The sequence below is a fragment of the Sitophilus oryzae genome, unplaced genomic scaffold (assembly GCF_002938485.1).
Source record: "Sitophilus oryzae breed Bouriz unplaced genomic scaffold, Soryzae_2.0 scaffold_1059_pilon_pilon, whole genome shotgun sequence".
Lineage (NCBI taxonomy): Eukaryota > Metazoa > Arthropoda > Insecta > Coleoptera > Curculionidae > Sitophilus > Sitophilus oryzae.
This window is the reverse complement of record NW_022145681.1, coordinates 3,558,777-3,573,473: the sequence shown is the minus strand read 5'-3', so window position 1 is coordinate 3,573,473 and position 14,697 is coordinate 3,558,777. Positions and strand designations below refer to the sequence as shown.

At 32.6% G+C, this 14,697-nt stretch overlaps 1 protein-coding gene across 2 annotated transcripts; it reads left to right on the top strand.

Moving 5' to 3' along the window:
• The first annotated feature begins 1,340 nt into the window (after nucleotides 1–1,340).
• LOC115876737 lies at nucleotides 1,341–2,453 on the top strand. 2 transcript variants are annotated; one of them, XR_004049199.1, is made up of 2 exons: nucleotides 1,341–1,790; nucleotides 1,842–2,453. XR_004049199.1 is itself a non-coding variant. In XM_030892644.1 (2 exons), exons 1-2 carry the CDS (start codon nucleotides 1,605–1,607, stop codon nucleotides 2,070–2,072), a joined length of 393 nt encoding a protein of 130 aa, XP_030748504.1. In that variant the 5' UTR covers nucleotides 1,341–1,604; the 3' UTR covers nucleotides 2,073–2,453. The 2 variants fall into 2 exon arrangements, 1 of the variants encoding a protein (XP_030748504.1); XM_030892644.1 differs by having other exon boundaries at nucleotides 1,866–2,453.
• Nucleotides 2,454–14,697: the final 12,244 nt, after the last annotated feature.

The window sequence follows — 14,697 nt, the reverse complement described above, 5'->3', positions numbered from 1 at the left end:
TACGTTATTTATTAATTGAAACGTTTAAAATTTGAATATACGTTCAAATTTTTTTTTTACAATAAATTTGTTTATGATAAATAATTTTATAATAAAAATAAGACCGAATTTCCTGGAAAGTTTGCCAAATTTGTACATATGAAAACCTAGCTTTACCACTTATCACAGAAAATCTCTATTCCTTCCCTTATCACAGAATAATACAGGAACGAACCATATGCGACAAGGATAGAATATTTAGATATGTCGTTACTGTTTTTTGTTTTTAATGGATATTTTAAAAGCCGGGTAATATATGGTAATCTGTGATGGTAATATACTATATACCTTTGACTGTCTTTGATTACAACTGTGTGATTAGTGATAATTATTATTAAAATATCTGGTAATAAGTGTCAATTTTACAATTGTGAGATTTCTCGGAAATCAGGTGTACATGTGTTTAAGTTTCATGCGTCAAGAGATCCTAATTTATGTACAAAGTGGATAGAAAATTGTGAGTTCATTCATATAGAATTTTTTTGCACATTTTGTATGTAAAAATACGGCGTTAAGTTACCTTAGAAATGGTGATCGATGGCTTTTACCATATACCGTATGATCGAAAAAAAAACGGCGTCAGCGATGGCTATGAAATGAAGATCGCTGTCATTTGATATGTAAAATTATATGGGGAATGTCATCGATCGTCATTTCCAAACCAATCGGACGCCGTTTTTTTTTCGATCGTAGGGTATAATTTAACACATTAAGAGTTGTCCATCGTTATATTTCTATATCTATGCAAAGTTTACGATGGATAAATCAAGTAATATTAAGTGGATACAAATTATAAATGAATCAGTGAATATAAACTGTTATAAATTATAAGTAGGTAATGCAGTTAGTGAATATACCGTACGATAGAAAAAAAAGGCATGGGAGTGGGCTTGGAAATGAAGATCGCTGTCGTTTAATAGGTATGTAAAATTATATGATAAATCTTATCGATTGTCACTTCCAAATCAACATGACATGCATCTGTACATCATTAATCTCACGACTAGAGTTTCCTGAAATCCCGAACTCCCAGGATCCCGGCGGCGTGTATGTTTATCTCCGAAATCCCGATATTAAATTCCGGGATCCCGAAAATCCCATAAAATTTAAATGTCCAATCTAAAATGATTCGACTTTATACACCTTTCAAAGATCAACAAAACAAAGTAAAATTCATATTTAGTAAGTAAAAAAATGCAGTTTCAGACAATAGTTTGGTTTGGTTTGGTCGAGTTTTGTTAACACTGTCTAGTCTGGGCTTTTTTATTTGATATATGTTAATCAAATAAAAAGGCCCAGGGGGGCAATTTTTGGCCATTCGTTTCCTTGCAAATTATTCGCAACTTTTCGATCAACACTAAAATCCAATTTTTTAGTGTTCGCATTTTTGCGTATTAGCAAATTTCCCTGCGTTGTCTTGCGAGTGGATCGACAGCATCGTAAGGATATGTTTTTTAAGTGCGCATATTAGATTTGATTAGTTCCAAGTTTGTAGTTGGGTTTAGGTGTAACAATAATAGTAATGGATGACTTAATGAACGTTTTGGCCATTCGAAACCTAGAAAATGCAGAACTGCAATACCGCCGTAATGTTTTGCGCAATCCGGGGAAATGCGTTCATAAAACTGAATGAAAGGCAGTTTATTAAAATATTTCGGTTATCCAAAGACTTGTGCCGTGTTTTTATTCAGTTACTTGAGTCATACATGCGACCACAAAGAAGAGAGACTGATTTGGATGTGCAAAGCCGGGTAACATTTTTCTCTATTATTGTATATCTATGAACTAACATTAAATTTCAGATTTTAGCTGTTCTGAAATTTTAGGGAAGTGGTTGTTACCAGCCGGATGTTGCTTTAAATAAATACATCGATATGTGCCAAGCCTCGGTTTCTCCTTCAATTGACGAATTTATCAACGCTCTAAACCATCCAGAGATATTTGATCAATGGGTTGAATTTCCAAATAATTTTGAAAAACTCAACAGAATTAGCGAACAGTATGGTTTTGCAATACGGGTAGTTATTGCATAATTACGTATTATCATTGTAGATTTTTCCGAATACATAGGTTCCCGGGAGTGATAGGATGTGCTTTTTGTTTGTCTGTAACATTAGTTCCACGTTTTATTTTTTTAATATTAACCCACTTGACTAACAACAAGCCTCGATTATCGACACCAAGTAATGAAAAGTAAACAAACGGTAAAAAATACGGTTAAACTGGAGAGAATTTAGTTTTTCACTGTGATTTGTCGACGTTGCCACAATTCCGGCTCGTAATTTTGCGTACGCTCACGACGATCGCAAATTAATATGCGAAGATGGCTGAAAAATTGAATTTTTAAAACGCATTCGTTTTCTAACACTCGTAAAGTTGCGCGTTCGCATGTAAACGATCAATTCCAAAAATTGCCTCCCAGACTAGATAAAATCAGGAGCTAACTAATAGAATCATATCAATTCTCTCTGATGTAGGATAAGTTTCTATTTTCGGAAAATTTCTTAGATTTTTTTTTGTTTCAACTGACGAACTGACACAAAATGATAACTAGTTGCTAAAGTTGAACTAATTTGACAGCTATGTTGAAGTAACGTCAGACATATCACAGCCACCCTAGATTTTATCAAATAATAAAGATCTATTCACACTAAATGATAGAAATGAAAATATCTAGGAAAATCTTTGTTTGAGGGGTAGGCCGGCAACCTTAATAGTATTTGGAAGTGACATGAATTTCCCATTGAATATCGGAATAATATTCTGGGTGATTCAATTAAACTAAAGGAGTTATACAGGGTGGGTATTAAAGGAGTTATACAGGTTATACCAATGTTCAGCATTAATTTTGCCCCACCCTGTATAACTTTTATGGGTCAGGTTTTAATATGATTTAAAGTGCAATAGAGTAAATTCCAATTTAGGTAGTTTTTCTTGAAATTTAAAAATTGTTCTTCAAAATCTTAAGTAAGTCTAAAACCTTACATTTCAGTCATATACTTCCCTAATAAAACACACCTTTATTTTTCTTAGAATCTAAAAATTAATTAATAAAGGGGGTATTCCGTTACAAAAAACACAAATTTGATGTGTAACTTTTTTGGGGACACCCTGTAGAACTCTCTATATTTTTAAAACGTGCGAAGAATTAACTTACATATGCTCACAAAATTTCATTTCAATACGAACTGGTCGTTCTCCTTGGAGCCTCCGAGTCGTATGAGAGGCGCCACCCTGTATAATTTTTATATAGTTGCACTTTAATAAATTGTTAGTTAAAACCTTAGATTAACAATAGAAAGTTAAAACTAACTGTCCTACGAGTGTGGAATTTTGTACAGGTGGATTTTGGACATTCATCTCCTAAGAGAGTGAAATAAGGGATGAAAATTTGTACAAACATTTGTTAAAATCGGGTTTAGAAGTATGAAATTCTGTTTGTTCCTTATATAACGTAATTTAGCAATAACAAGCAATTTTTTTTTCAGAACGCCCACACCTCATTTCACCCCGTTAGAGGGCGAATTTCCAAAAATTGTTCCTGAGTGCTAAATTACGTTACATAAGGAACGTCTGCGCAAAATTTCATACTTCCAAAACCGATTTTAATGAATTTTTGTACAAATTTTCATCCCTTAATTCTTATGGGGCGAATGCCTAAAATTCGCTTCTGAGTACTCACTTTCATCATCACTTGAGGAACCTCTGTGCAAATTTTCATACTTCTAGGACAGATTTTTTTCAGAAAGTTCACCCCTCATTTCACCCCCTTAGAGGGAAAATTTCGAAAAATTGCTTCTTAGTGCTAAATTACCTTATATAAGGAACGTCTGCGAAGAATTTTATATTTCTAAAACCGATTTTAACAAATTTTTATACATATTTTCATCCCTTATTTCTTAAGGGATGAATGCCCAAAATTCGTTTCTGAGTATAACTTTCATCACTTGATGAACCTCTGTGCAAATTTTCATACTTCTAGGACAGATTTTTTTTAGAACGTTCACCCTTCATTTCACCCCCTTAGAGGCAAAATTTTTTAAAATTGCCTCTTAGTGCTAAATTAAGTTACATAAGGAACGTCTACGCAGAATTTCATACTTCTAAAAACGATTTTAACAAATTTTTATACCAATTTTCATCCCTTATTTCTTAGGGGATGAATGTCCAAAATTTGCTTCTGAGTACTCACTTTCGTCACTTAATTAACAATTTCCAAATTTCAAACTCCTCGGATTAATTTTAAAAAAGTATGCAAAATTTCACCCCCAGTTTCACCCCTTAGTAGAAGAATTTCCTAAAATCGCTTTGTATAATCGAACTGTTAAGTTACGCTACTTAAGGCACCTCTGTGCAAAATTTCGTAGTCCTAGGACATGCTTTTTTTTGTATACAAAAGTACCCCCCATATCACCCCCTTAACGAGCGAATTTCCAAAAATTGCCCCTTAGTGTTCAATTACGTCAGTCAAGGAGCACTCGTGAAAAATTTCATACTCTTAAACCAGATTTTAACAAATTTTTATGCAGCTTTTCATCCCTAATTTCACCCCCTTAGCGGTCGAATTTTCAAAAAATCCCTTCTTAGTGCTCATTTACATCACTTAAGGAACCTATGTGCCAAATTTTATTTATTACTATATAGATAACCTTTACCCTTATTTTCAGCTAATGAATATTAAGAGACAAATAATAAAAATAAAATCTAAATTATAAATTTCATGGCTATAAATAGCATATATATGCATCTAGAAATTCTTACTTTCAAACATCCACTGCGACTAGTCTTTTCATATCCAATTGTCTAGTATTAAAGTCCGAATATACATTTTCCCTGGGTTTGACCGGGAATTTGCTTATAAATGTGAACAACCGGCTACGTCGCTTCACATCGCGTGGCCGTGGTGTGGCTCCAAATTCGTTCGTTTTAAAAATATTATTAGATTTGGCTATAGGCGCCCTCTGTGTCATTAATAGGGAACTGTCTCATCGAAAACATGCTGTTCCGTAAGCAATGGCCATCTGGATTATATGTTATCTGTGGTTAAACTTGCTTTTATTAAAATAAGGGTAACTCTGGTTTAGGTTAGCCAATTGAAACAAACTAGGGCTCGTTTAAAAGAGCGTTTTTTCCTTAATGATCTCCAGTATAAATTTTGTTTCCATAATTTTTTTCGTGGTAGCTAGAGGGCGCTGTTTGACATCATAACAGATATTGCGCTTTTGCATAAAAAATTTAAATAGAAGGCTATATTTCTCTTTACACAGTTAAATAGAGCACAAAATTTCCAAAATATCAGCGCAAACCGCAACTTTCTATCTTCTCTCTAACCGGAGATATTAAGAGAACAAATAATGTCATGCCGCTTAGTATTATATGATCTAAAAATTATAGTAGTAGACTAGGAAACAAGAAGAGGTAAATTGGTTACGTCAAAATATCAAAACGTTTAAGTTCAGTTTTCATGCATCCGAATTTCTGGCGTTTTCTTAAAAAAATTACGTCATAAATATTTAAACATGTTTATGTAACATTATCATCCATCCATATAATTTTTACGAATTTCTTGGGTATAATTTCTAGGAATTTTGTGCCGCCATATTGCTTTTAAGAGAAAACAGCCGAATTTCGCATGGCCGAAAACTAGGGATTTATTTCATGTATGTCATTTAGTTATTAATCCAAGTTCGTCCTTAATTTCACTTGTTTTCGTGTTTTACCTGTTATTTGTGTTATCTATTATTATATTATAAAGTTTATGTCGTTTGGGTCACTTTTCATATATCATTTCAAATCTTAACAATATGTACTACTGGTCCAAATCTACCCTAGATGCAAGTAGTAGTTCAGCACCAAGACCATTGGTCGGTAAATGTTTAAGCCGCAATTGCCAATTTTGTTAGAGGATCCATCATGTTGAAATTGCATTTGTTGCAATTTCATCCGCATGAACGGAGTTGGTGTAGTTGATGCAGTTAGTGTAGCTGTGCCGCTTACTTTGCTATGAATGTGTGGGGCTTCTTGGATACCACTTACTTTAGTAGATAGAGACGCTGGAGCTGCATATTCCCATGGCCAGCCAGCTAGGTCATCGGATTCAATATGACTGGGTTTTAATTTATGGGGTCGAATCAAGAACGAACATGGATAAATAACAATTAAATGGTATTACAATATATGTTTTGATATTTTGACATAACCAATTTACCTCTTCTTGTTAGCCTACTACTATAATTTTTAGATCATATAATACTAAGCGGCAGCCTAACATGGTTTGTTCTCTTAATATCTCCGGTTAGAGAGAAGATAGAAAGTTGCGGTTTATGCTGATATTTTGGAAATTTTGTACTCTATTTAACTGTGCAAAGACAAATATAGCCTCCTATTTAATTTTTTTATGCAAAAGCGCAATATCTGTTATGATGTCAAACAGCGCCCTCTAGCTACCACGAAAAAAATTATGGGAACAAAATTTATACTGGAGATCATTAAGGAAGAAAATATCTTTTAAACGTGCCCTAGATTGCTTAAATCGGGTAACCTAAATCAGAGTTATCCTTATTTTAATAAAAGCAAGTTTAACCTTCCCCCACCACTTTATTTTATAAGATAGAGCAAAATACCCTATATCAAAAAAATTACAAATTTCGCGATCATTACATTAGTAATATTTAAAATACCTGATTGGCTAATACAACCGGCGTCCATTCTTAGTTGGCCACCCGGTACGTCTATTATAAACCGTCAACGTTCTATTAAAATTACATTAAGTATATGAATTCGAATTTCAAATTTACTTAGATAAATGTGTTTTATTAGTAAAATTCAAAGTTAACAAGTTAAACAAAGTTAACAAAAAAATTGCTCTTTTATTTGTAGATTTTTTAGATAGTTTAGCGAAAAAAATAGAAGTATTTTTTGAAGGAATGAAACCGCCATGCGCCACAAAGGTACAGCCATTATTTACAAAATTCATTTTGTTATCTGTATTAAGGTGTCTACGTTTTATAGATATTTTATTTTTTAGGTATAGGAAGTGTTCCTGTAGAAAGTGAATGTATGCATTTTCTATACAAAATCAAACAATGCATTATTGTCAACGCTCAGGAAATTAATTAGCAAAAATACTCTCGGTTGCATTTATTGCTTCGTAATTCTCTGACAATAATTCTCTTCAGTAAGCGCGGAAAACTGAATCTCCTTACTTCACGCAACAACGTCTTCAACTCTTCTCCGAAGGCAATTATAACACGAGAAAGTCAAATTTGCTGACTCAGCAGAAACATCGTCTAAATTGGTTTTTCGTTCGGGGTTCGGCCGCTTCACAGTGAAAATGCTCTTCGATAAAATCGTTATTATACTGTGCCGTTCATTGAGAGGTAGCTAATGCTTTAAATTTAAAACTATGTATTCGATATATAAATGTTCCTCGAGGATTCCAATAATCGGATTATCATCCGAGGAATCCTTGGTTATAATATTTTCTTGGTTTATGTATTATACAGGGTGGTCCTAATTGTATTCGGGAAACTTCGGGCAGCATATTCTACATATAATAACATGTAGAAAAGTTCGTATAAAATCAGTAGTATCCAATATGCTTCGTTTCGGAGATACAGGGTGTAGAAATTTTATTTTTATTTAGATTCTTTCCAAATAATTTCTGAACTAACGTGCCTATTTGAATGAAAATTGGTGTCTGGGTGTTTTTTTGGCATGAGCAATTGGATTTCGATGCTATATATTATGACTCCTACGTAGAGCGCGCCAAACCAAACCTACACCGAGTGAAAAAATATGGATTTCAGCCGTGTTTTACGGAAAAAAGGTCTCTTAGTAAAAATTGCTACAGTAAAAGCTTGATTTTCATGCATCCGTTATACGTTGATACGATGGTCCGAAGCGACGGTGCTCTGGTTAGTCATAGCGTTTTCGCGCCACTTTTCATCAGTAAATATTTTACTTCAACCCGTCAACAGACCCGTTCATACGATAACGAATAACGGACGTTTTGACACTTTTTTGACAAATTTAATCTAACCTTATTAAAAATATAAAGTAAAATAGCAAAATCGTTATGGAAACGAAAATATAAAATAACACGGAGGCATGAAAATGCAATAAATTTAAAAACTGCGTTATTTTCTAACCAATCAAAGTCTTTAAATTCTACCATTAAAATTAATATCGTATCAACGTATCGTCGGACAACGGATGCATGAAAATCAAGCTTAATGGTTTTCGAGATATTTGGAATCAAAATAATAAAATACATGTTATCATTGGCAAATATTAAACATGCTGACCAAATAGTTATTAGACTGAAATAATAAATTTGAAATGTTTTTTTTTTCAGGTTCAGGTTCAACAGATACTGTTTTATCACATTCTTTTAGAGAAAAAATTATGATTAATTTAAAGACAAAAACTTACCAAATTTGAAATAGTAATAATAATTTCGTTTTCTAGTTAGTTAGTGTTCTAGTTTAGGCCAGTTCGGTAATTTAATAAAGATTCTCATTTTAGGACACATGATTACACTGTCAAAAGTTAATCGGATTGCTCGAAGATATAATTACCGAACTTAGCATAAAATGTCATTGTCAACTGTCACCGTCACTCAAAGAAAATAAAAGTTTTCTGTTTTACCGGCGATACTCCAACAATGTAGTCAAGAATTCGAGAAATGAGCTTCGACCTTAGCCCATTTTTTAACTTACACCTCGAAGGAAAAATACCTTAAGTAAGAAATATTAAACTTTGAGGTTATTAATTTAAAGAATTCTTAGCCTCATACAAAGAAAGCGGACTTTAAGGTTTTAAAATTATGGAAAACCTAACTTCATAGACGAATAGTTAAAAACGCCATTAGCGGCCATTTTCTTATCCAATTTGTTTTCAAAAAATATTTTTTTTGTGATATTGTTCTAAACTATTGAGAAAAATAAACAGACGTTTATGAATAATACTACCTACCACAAGTTAAATTAACTAGTTAAGAACTTTAAGTGTACCAAGGAAGTTAACTGAAAAACAGTTAGGTTAGAACCTTGAAAATAACGATTTATTCTAAAATTAATTGTTGAAAATACATAAAATTTTAATGGCGCATAATTTTTTAGGGCCTATCATATTTACATCTCACAGAAAAATTTTCTCCGCAGACATAATAAAATTATCTTGGGAATCCAGTAATCCACTTCTTACCAATAACTTATTTACATTTACTAGGAAGTGCATATATGTAGGTATTTCATCCATATTGGATTAATGTTCAAACGGCCATGCCAATTATTACACTTGTTTGTCTCCCTGGTTCATTATTGGGAAATTCATTTACATATAGGTACAGATTAAAAAGAAAAATACTTTACCTTATTCTTTCCCTTTCTTTCCCATGTTAAAATGTAGCTAGTACAAATTAGGACTATTTTTAGTAAAATTCACTTCTAATTTTACCATGTTATGACCTCCAATTACTTTAGTTTGGGAATTTTAACCCACTTTGGGAATTTTAACGTCAATTCTTGGAAATTTCTACCAATTTCCAGTTGGTCAATATAATAGTCCAGGTATGGTTAATTTAACGTAATTTTACCTTCAAATGTTTGCTGGGTAGGTATTTTTACACAAATGAGAAGTAAATTAAAGATAAAGAATTATGCTATATCCGTATTGTAGCACATTTTTAGACAACTTCTTTATTTTTAAGATTTTGATGGTCAATCATCAACGAAATATTTCTTATGTTTAGACTAAATTTTCTCGAAAATAAAGACATAATTTAAAATTTCGTTATTATACGGAAAGAGATTGAAATTTTGTGATTGTTACAAATTGCTCCTACAATATATTTCCTTGGGCCACACACCCGATTTACTCGACCCATGATAGCGACCCGAAATTACAGCGTAATAGACTCTTAAATAACTGATTAACACCATTAAGTAGGACGGAAGACCGTTGTGTGCGAGTACACAAACGACACTACGATGAAAGAGAAAAAAAAAAGAGAGACAAGAAACACAATAAAAACTTTATAAAGGCTATTGAGTCGGGCGGCGAGGTAATTGGTTTCGTGGGTGAATGTGTATTATCCCTTTTGATCGGCTGGCTAGGAAGAATCGGGCCGCCATTGTTATTTATAAGCATATCATTGCGGCTTCTGATTAATCTCCTTTGGCGTTATTGATGGCCGTAAAACACGTCCACTGTGCCGAGAGCGTAGAGAGAGTTTTTTGCCGCACGAAAATATGCTAGTAGCAACATTTTAATTATTTTATCTACGTCAATAAGTTAAGAAGTTCTTAACTCACGCATTTTGAGTGAGTTAAGAGCTTCTTAACTCACGCATTTTCATTACCGCACTCCTTGTTTAGATGACTACCAAAGAGAAAAAATATTTTGTAAAACATTATTTTGCACTAAATACCTACTAAATACAAATAAACTGTTCTATTGATAATAATTATAAAAACATGAAAACTTATTTATTATAAATGTTAATGATAGTTATACAGTTTGAACAATCTTTCAAGTAAATACCTGATGAAGCATATATTTATATTAATTTTAATAGATATCATAGTACGTATCATTGAATAGAAAGCCCAAAGAGACGAAGGAAGTAGCGGATGAATTGGAAAAATATGTTATGAGTACATTTTCATTTCCATAGTTGCAGGGGCGGATACAGGAATTTATTTTAGGAGGGGCCGGGATATATTTTAGGGGGGGCCTTGGCCCCATGAGCCCCCCCTCTGTATCCGCCACTGCATAGTTGTGTACTTTTCGGTGCACCATGTTTCATAATAATATGTATATGCATATTTCTGTTTCGATCTTGTTGGAAGCAATCCAGAAATGACTCTGAATACCTCTTCTTCAATATTGGCATTACCATGCATGGTGTTATTTGAACAAAGGTATTAAGGTAATTGATTTTTAGGATAGGTACATAGTTAAGTAACAATAATTTTTAAAATTCATTATGTGTTTTTATAGTTAGACGTAGATAAAATATTGTGCAATACACGCGAGTTAACTCCATTAAGATCCAAGTAGCATCTATCTGACTTCGAACTAAATCTAACCTGAAGCGACGTCAGACTTTGTGCAAATTTAGGTCGGGTGCTGGTGATACGACCGGTGACGTCGCTTTCCTATTAAAAGTGACGTCGTTGGATCCGAGTCGGTAAATCCAACGATCTGTCGACGTTCAAAATAACAACGTACCATTTTTATTAATTTCCCAACGTCGTTCCAACGTTGCCTTGCACGACGTACCTATACTTGAACTAGCCCGACGTCTACCCGTTGTCCGAATAGGATACGTCTCACTGATAGTCCCTAAAGTAACGTCCAATTATATTTTGTTGTATTTTATGTTCAAATTTTTAACCTAATTTACGTATCTCTATTTGCGTCCGTAAATACAACCCATTAAGTAGCATTTGCTGCCTAATAAACATCATGAACATAACCTATTAAAAAGTTTTTATAAACAAACTTATTATTTTTTTTATGCCTAAAAAAACACTAAAAAGGCATTTAGACATTCATCTGCATTTTACAGAAAGAGGTCGAGGCTTTTGCAAAATAATAATAGTAGTAGTGATGTCTTCCCTCCGCCCACGAATGCTTTTTATCCGGAAGAGATGCTGCATTACACTGGTGCATTTTAATTTTATTTTTTAGCTTAGGAAACCAGCAGACCCCATCCTCCTCCCACATGTGAGGTACTGGTTCCAATTCTTTTAAATTTTGTATATACTATCTTAAAAAAGTGGCTGCCCATTGTTTTAAAGAGAAAACAAAAACTAAAATATAGTTGCACAAATCTACAAATCACTGATACGCAAAGTGAGGTTACGTGGCGTACGTTGGAATTATATACGTCATAATACGATTGCCGGTTGTCCGGTTTGATGACTTCGGTTGTGTGACACGACTAATGTTGGAGACCCGGTCGGAATTGGTATATTGGTAGTTCATATTAAGTCGGACACAGAAATCTGCCATTAACAGGTATTCGATTGTCAGCCATTTTAAAATCGTTTTTTGTTTATAAAATTTATATTCACATTCCGATTTCTAATAGAATAATATTGATAAGGTTGAGTTTGGGGGAACCACAGTACAGTTTTATGATTAAACCAGCTGGAAAATAAAAAAATATTTTGCGAGTTACTTTTTTATAGATATTTTTATTTCATAAATCTACCTACTTTTGAAGGCGCTCGTTGTTTTCCAGAGTATTTTAATCAGACATATCAAAAACGTGACTTCCGTTGACAAAACTGATGTCTGGATTAATGATTCAGAATTATTATAATATGAAATTAGATAGGCACTTATAGTTTTCTATTCGAGGAGTGATTATGAATCCATTTGTAATTAGGTAGTTTGGTTAGGTTTTATGTATTCTTGGTAGCGAATATGAAACCAAACGTAACGTAAGTGCTTAGCGACGAATTTTAAGTGACTAAAATCCAACGTAATATGACGTTGGTAATTGGTAGAATTACATTCCCTATTAGGTCAGATACCGACGTCGAGGCGACCCGAATCTGTATTCCCCATTTAGGTGCAAATAAGGGTCGTCAGGCGGTCGAACCGACGTTGGTACCCGACGTCGGGTTTATTGAACGCGACGTATACCCGACGTTAGATAACGTCCAAATGCTACTTGGGGATACTTGTGTGGTTACTTTCACACGCGTATTTTAATGATGCTGTTAACTCACTTGTATCGTAAATATCTATTAGAATACTTATACATGATTATTTGCAGAATAATTAATTATAAGAAAGTAGAATGACGGACAATATATCGTTCTTTAGGTGCCCAAAAGATGAAGGAAGGTATATGTTTATACAGGGTCCGGCAATAGTGCGTCGGGCATCTGTAGCTCCAAGAATAAAAAACTTGAGAATTTTGTTTAAGTGCAAACCTAAAGTATGTACCAGGATGTATTTCAGGAAAATATTTTAACTTCTATAGGGTGGCTCAAAAAAGTGTGAGTGGACCTGGATGATTTTTTTTAAATAGAACACCCTATATATTATTGCATTTTTGGATTCCTTTCAGATCACTTTACATAACCCTCAGATATGAATAAATATATTCCGATAGTTTCAGAGATATTAAAAAATATATCAAAAATATATATTTTTCAGCCCTTCTTAAAAAAAATTATTAAAAATACAAGAACTGTTCTGAAATCAAAACTCTATTAGATATTTACTTTAGATGGTCTGTACTTACTTTGCTATAAATATGAAAATCGTAAATCATACAGGATGTTCAAAATTCTACGCCAAACTTTCTAAAATATAAAATAATTTTTCTTTGTTTTTTAAATAGAACACCCCGTATATTATTTTTTCAATAGATGGAAAATTAAAAAATGAACATTTTTTGTATTTAGAGTATTTCAAAATTTTTAACGCTTTCGCAGATATTTGCGGTTTTATATTTCATATGGCATTTTCCACAGTAAATTTTTATCAAAGCCACCTAATGATTTTTTCTCGTATTTTACCGTTGAAAGCGCCATATGAATTAATACTGCGTGTATCTGCGAAACCATTAAAAATTTTGAAATACTCTAAATACAAAAAATGTTCAGTTTTTAACTCTCCATCTAATAAAAAAATAATATACAGGGTGTTCCATTTAAAAAAAAAACAAAGAAAAAATATTTATATTTTAGAAAGTTTGCCGTAGAATATTGAACATCCTGTATAATTTACGCGATTACCATATTAATAGCAAAGTAAGAACAGACCATCTAAAGTAAATACCTAATATAGTTTTGATTTCAGAACAGTTTTTGTATTTTTAATAATTTTTTTAAGAGCTGAAAAATATATATTTTCGATTTATTTTTTAATATCTCTGAAACTATCGAAATATATTTATTCATATCTTATGGTTATGTAAAGTGATCTGAACGGAATCCAAAAATGCAATAATATACAGGGTGTTCCAATTAAAAAAATCATCCAGGTCCACTCACACTTTTTTGAGCCACCCTATAGAAGTTAAAATATTTTCCTGAAATACATCCTGATACATACTTTAGGTTTGCACTTAAACAAAATTCTCAAGTTTTTTTTATTCTCGGAGCTACAGATGCCCGACGTTCTATTGCCGGACCCTGTATAGTATAGGATATTAAGTATATAATAATTAAAGTATTAGACATATTAAGTATAATTATGGAAACCCAGTTATGAATAAATTGTTTTAAAAATATACATATAAATTAAGAAAAGATTTTACTCGAAATATGCACAAAATATTTATTTTTAACAATTAGTTTATTATTTTAGTAGATATATTAGAGTAGTAGTAGATACCTTACTATTATGTTTTGGATTTTCTAGTATTTACCGGTTGGCAAAGTGCATATTAAATTATTTTTTAAGATATTTGCATTTTTTTAAATAGCATGTTTTGCTTTTTAGATGTTTGTATTTAACTTTAACTACCTACCTGGAAAGTCCAAATTTTATCGTCAGATAATAAAAATACGTGCATACAACTTGTTCTGCTATTGACAAGTTTTTTAGAGTTTTTACTAAATTTTATGTAACAGTAAATATAACAATTGACGAGCATACGGGAAAAACGATGAACTCCAGAAATGGAGG